The sequence below is a fragment of the Choloepus didactylus genome, chromosome 5 (assembly GCF_015220235.1).
Source record: "Choloepus didactylus isolate mChoDid1 chromosome 5, mChoDid1.pri, whole genome shotgun sequence".
Classification (NCBI taxonomy): Eukaryota; Metazoa; Chordata; class Mammalia; order Pilosa; family Megalonychidae; genus Choloepus; species Choloepus didactylus.
The window spans coordinates 48,830,978-48,837,122 of record NC_051311.1 but is presented as its reverse complement, the minus strand read 5'-3'; the positions used below and the strand labels follow the sequence as shown (position 1 = coordinate 48,837,122).

General features: G+C 38.7%; 1 protein-coding gene across 1 annotated transcript; it reads left to right on the top strand.

The window, feature by feature from the left end:
- The first annotated feature begins 1,707 nt into the window (after positions 1–1,707).
- Positions 1,708–2,718, top strand: TAS2R5 (taste 2 receptor member 5). Its single transcript, XM_037837734.1, is given in 6 exon segments — positions 1,708–2,040; positions 2,043–2,135; positions 2,138–2,161; positions 2,164–2,274; positions 2,277–2,333; positions 2,336–2,718. Coding segments are annotated over 6 exon segments (873 nt in total). The 5' UTR covers positions 1,708–1,835.
- Positions 2,719–6,145: the final 3,427 nt, after the last annotated feature.

The following is a 6,145-nucleotide window of genomic DNA, read 5'->3' as shown; positions in this document are numbered from 1 at the left end:
GCCGGTACCCCTCAAGCAACGCTGAGCGCAGAGGGTTCCGTGGCTGCCCGCCCCTAGCTGCGACCGCATTATCTGAATGAATGGTCCTATAGTGTGACTAGAACAAGTGAGGCTTGGAGAGCAGCAGTGGCCTCTCCAGAGCTTCATAGAGAGCCAGAGGCAACTTTGGAACAGACTCCAGGTCTCCTGATTCCCATATAGCTCTCTTCCTTCTACACCCATGCTGCCTTCCTGAAATTGAATTTATCTCCTCTTCTAATCCAATTCTTCTCCCAATTTCCTTATAGCCATTTCCAGCCTGATTTGAACACTGTATTAGTTTTCTATTTGCTGTGTTACAGAACAAACTTAGCAGCTTAAAACAACATACTTTAATTATGTCCTAGTTTCTATACATCAGGAGTCTGGGGAATGGCTTAGCTGGACCCTCTATTCAAGGTCTTACAGGCTGCAAACAAGGTGTTGGCTGACTACATTCCTCTCTGAAGCATTGTATCCTCTTCCAAGCTCACATGTTTCCAGAATTCAGTTTCTCATGCTTGTAGGACTGCAGTCTCTATTTGCTTGCTGATTGTCAGCCAGGGGCCACTTTTAGTTCCTACAGCCCTTTCACAGTTTCTTTCCATGTGACCCTTTCACAGGTCCTCTCACAATGTGGTAGATGAATTCTGCAAGGCCAGCAGAGGAATCTTTCTTCAGAAGACTCCAGATGCTCTTCTCAGGCTTTCACCTGATAAATTCAGACCCATCCAAGATGACTTCCCTTTTAATGAACTTGAAATTGACAGGTTTGGTACCTTAATTACATCTTTAAAAGCCCTTCACCTTTGACATATAATATAACTTAATGCCAGAAGTGACATATCATTATATTACCAGTCCCATTCACACTTAACGGAAGGGAATTATTCAGGGTGTGTACAACAGGGGTTGAGAATCTTGGGAGCCATCTTAGAATCTAGCCTAACTCAAACACATTTGTATTTGGGCCAGTGCCAGGGAAGCTGGGATCTGAAGGACAATAAATGGATTGCTTTTCCTACATTTCTTGATAATTGTGCTCTCTTCTTTTTCCCACTTGTTTGAGATCATCTTCCTCTAAGCCTTGATATGAAATATATGTTAAGGCAAGTGAGTATGGATAATTGGTCATAAAGGGCAAATAGCCTCAAAGACACTGGTTAACAGCAGTGGCTCCCCTACCTGACCTCTTAAGTCTTTTACTACATGACACTTAAATATAATGTGTTTTGGTTCTCTAATTGTTTTCTCCACCTCAACTTCCCTTACTTTACCTTTCCATAATGAAAATTTTTTTTTTTATTTCTGAGGTCATTCATCTTTTATGCTAATATATTCAAAGTTTCTTTATGAAAATAATATTAAATTCCTTTTTTTTTCCTATAGCATACAGTCTCATAGCTGACACTGTAAAGAAACCAAGTTGATTTAGATTTGGTCTTTTTTTGTTGTAAGGTCTTGTTACATCATATGCTGATGTCTAGATGTTAGCCTGCAACCTTTGAAATGGAGAGTCTGTGACTGTGGTACTGTTTCAAATCGCAGAGTCTAAGCTCAGAGTTCATTCATGTAGATGCAAATACAGAGAGAACTGTAACTTCTGAACTCTCTGTTCCTGGTCACAGCTGTTCAGTCCCTGCTTGAGGACAGGTTACAGAAAGACAAGGTCAAATCTAGGTTTTACTGTTTGCAAATTTACCGAGTGTGGTATCACTACTAAGGGATCTGAAACTCAGCCTGGAACCGAACATATTCATCAGCCCTGAAGCAGGATATCTCTCTGGGACTGTGTGAGAGCACTGCCTGACCCAGCCATGCTGACTGCTCCCCATGGACTGTTGATGGTGGCAGCAGTGGTGGAATTTCTCATTGGCTTGGTTGGAAATGGAGTCCTTATAGTCTGGAGTTTTGGAGAGTGGATCAGAAAATCCAAGGGGTCCTTATACAACCTCATTGTGCTGGGCCTGGCTCTCAGCCGATTTCTCCTGCAGTGGCTGATCATGGTGGACTTAAGCCTGTTTCTGCTTTCCAGAGCAGCCGTTGGCTTCGCTATTTCAGTGTTTTCTGGGCCCTTGTAAGCCAGGCTAGCCTGTGGTTTGCCAGTTTCCTCAGTGCTGCTACATGAAGATCATGAACTTTGACACTCTGTGTACTTGTGGCTAAAGCAGAGGGCTTGGAGCCTGAGTTTCTGGGCCTTCTGGGGGTACTCTGTGATCAATTTTTTCCTTATAATCCATTTTAGACTGACAGTTTTTCCCTAGGAAACAGCAGTATCCTATACCACTTTTCAAGCTGGCATTATTTGTATGTACTGAAGATTCAGGAAATTGGTTGCCTTGCACGTTGTTTCTTGTTTTCTCTGGAATACTGGTTGTCTCTTTGTATAGCCACCACAGGAAGATGAGGGTCCATATAGCTGGTAGGTTGGATGCTCAAGCCAAGGCTCACATCACTGCTGTGAAGTACTTGGGCTGCTTCCTAATACTTTACATAGTTTATGTCCTTGCCAGCCCTTTCTCCATCTACTCCAAGTCTTCTCCCCGTAATCTCAACACTGTGTTGGTCTCTGAGACCATAATGGCTGCCTATCCTTCCCTTTATTCTGTCATATTGATCATGGGGAATCCCAGAGTGAAATGAACTTGTCAGAAAATCCTTCAGAAGGTAGTGTGTGCTTGCAGAGCCTCAGACCTATGATCTGGGAAAAAAGGTCTGGTCAGGATACTCCTTGGAGACACTTTTTTGCATAGCTCTCTTTCCTTTTTTGACACTAGATTGAATAATGGGCAACAGGAAATAGAAAATTAAAGGCAGTGCTATTTCTTTGTTGGCATTTCAAAGTACATTATTTTATTATATGTAAAATTAATTATATATAATCAAGTCTGGGGCTTTACATTTGATAGAAGAGGTGTTATATTCTCTTTATATAAAGCAAATAATTAATTTACTTTTATATCACACATATAATGTGTTTTTCCTATTATAGGACACAAAGATTATAAATAAATAATATGGTGATCACTAATTTTTATGATGTTTCACTGATCTATTAATGTTGGCCACTTTAGACAAGGTTTTTTAAAAAATAATTATCAATTAAATAATTTTTCCATTTCTCTACTGTAGTAATTGTGGCCTAGTTATCTGATTGAAAAAAACCAAACAAAGGAAAATATCTCTTTTATATTTCTGGAGGTTTCTTTGTGCCCTAGATTTGCCTTTCTTGATATGATGCAATTGGCCACCATGTTCTGTATTACACCAATGCCCAGGACTTGGAGTGGGGCAAGGTCGGAGAATGAGGGGCAATTGCTTTTGCTCTTGATAAGTAACCAGGAGAACCCTGCTTTCTGATGAGCTCTTTGACCAGTTAACTAACCTGACTGTCTACTGTGGCCTCTCTACAGTCTAAAGTCAGAGTTTAGAGTACCATATCTTTGAGCTTGATGGAGATCATTTAGAAGATCAAATCCATGGAAGCAGAAACTGCATCTATTTTTATTCTCCCCTATATCCCTGTTGCATAGAAAACTGCCTGGGACATAATAAACAGTAAATATTTTCTAAATGATTGATTACTGCATTAGCTAGTCTTAAAACTCCTTTATATTATAGATAAAGAAACTGAAGCACAAAGAGGGGCAGTACCTTGCAGAGTTTCATAGCAATGCAAAAGCAGTGCTGGAACCAGATCTTGGTTTCCTGGCTCCTGGTGCTCTTCCCTTTATAGCATGCTTCCTTTCTAAAGAGCTAGTTGTGCCCCTTTGTCCTTTGATTCCCATCATTCTATTTACTCATTTTCCCATCCTTCTTTTCAGCCTTCTTGAACACATTTCCTTAGGTCAATTTTCAGGGGATCTGGAATACAAAGAACAATTCTTGGTGTACTAAAATTTTTTTTCGCTTCTTATTGACCATGCTAATCTGCTTTCAGTAACCTATTCTCTCTAATATCTATCTTCTCCTCCGCCAAAGCTGTGAATTAAGGTACAGAGTAGGCACATGTGGATGTTAGTCATCATGTAGGGGGAACTGTTATGCTGGTGTCAAGGTGAGTGAGGTCAAGAAACACCTTTTGTGCTCCTGGAATGAGAGTAACCACAGCGTTCTTTTCAAACAGAAATATCCTTCTTCTTGCTATATTTTCAGTTGTATGATGAATTTCAATTATGTTCTCCCTGTTTTTATATGGATGTCCTTGTGACCAATTACTGTAATATGATAATAATAGTATCTAATTTTGTATTGGACTTTATATTTTATCAGGAATTTATGTATATATGGTCTACTATTTCATTGATTTCATTGCAACTCTACGAGTTAGCAATTTTATCTATTTTTAAGTTGCATATCTCAGACTGGAGTGATTTGCTCAAGACTGGTAATTGATGCAGGTGGAACAGTTCCATATATATATATTTTTTTTTTGACTCAAAGTCTTGTGCTCTTAAATGTGGAGAGAGGGATGTACCTAATCACTGTTGGTGGGGAAGTAGAATGGTGCAGCCCATCTGGAGGGTAGTGTGGTGGTTCCACAGGAAGCTAAATATGGCATTGCCATATGGTCCTGCAACCTTATTATTGGGTATATATTATTGGGTATATATGAATGGACATTTGGCCAGTGGGGTTTATGGTGGCATATTCACAATTCACAATGGTTGGAGGTGGCCTAAAGTTACATAGACTGATGAACAGAATAGCGAACTGTGGTGTATACATACAATGGAATATGGAGCGGCTACAAGAAGGATGAAGTTTTGAGGTATGCAACTATGTGAATGGGCCTTGAGGGCAGTATGTTGCATGAAATAAACCAGAAATGAAAAGACAAACATTAAAAAAGTTTTGTGCTCTTTCCAATAAACTATAAGTATCTCATTGCTCAAAATTGTAAGACTTCACGCTAAGGTTAGCCTGTGGAATGTCCAAATTTGTGAGTATTTTTAAACAGAATAAGCAATGAATTGTTCAAATCTGGTATTGGTGGGATGCCAAGATCCAGAATCATGACACATTGAGGTTTCTAGGACTTGCTTTGCTTGAGGACAAAAGTTTGCACTTTTCCACTCACCTTTTGTATTTGGATTTAGTTCGTGATGGGTGTGAGAATACTTTGTGTTTTTATCTGAGGAAACAAATCTGGAGGCAAATCTGTGCCTTTGAATTGATTCCTAGGTAATGCAATCTTTTGTACTTTGCATTCTCAGAGCAGCAGCTGACTCTGCACACGTGTGTGTGTGTGTGTGTGTGTGTGTGTGTGTGTGTGTATTGTGTGTGTAGCTATTAATGGCCTTGCTTTCAATTGTTTGATGTCATCTAGGGGAATTTGAAATAATAAAAAAATGTGATATGTTAGCATGGGTAAGAAAAGATTCCAAAAATATAGAAAAGTAGAAAATGAACAGCAACATTTTGCCATTTCACTCTGTTACTTGACCCACTGCCCAGATATAAGGACATTTTATTATATATTTTACTATTTCTGGTGGTTGCTTTCACAATGCTAAATAACAATTATGCCTTTCTTACTTGGTTCATCAACTTTGTACTGTAATTTTGGAATCCCCCTCAAGGTTTGCAGATTATCTCAACTTCAAATCCATTCCCCTTTCTGAAATTTGTTTAGTTTTATTTTATTTATTTGCCATTCTTTTAATGATTAATTTTATACTGTTAAGTAATATGTTATTTTTTTAAAGTCAGTTTTATTGAGATATATTCACATATCATACAGTCATCTGTGGTGTACAATCAACTGTTCACAGTACCATCAAATAGTTGTGAATTCATCACCCAAGCAATATGCTTTAACCCTATTTTTTGATCCATAACTTATACGAGTATCTATAGAGTCCTAATTATGTAAAAGGAAGAAATTAAGACTTCAACCCTCCTGCACTTCTCCCATATCCCAACCTTTTTCACCTAATATCTGAGAATTTTCATTGTGAACAATATAATTAACTTCGCATAATTTTATGAGAAAATAATGTTTTGGAAAGAATTTAGCTATCTTAAGGAGCCAGTGGGAAGGCATGAGAATCAATCTAAGAATAAGGATGAGCACTAAGAGGGTTAAACAACTGACAGCAGAACCAAGGCAACATGAGAGGGACCA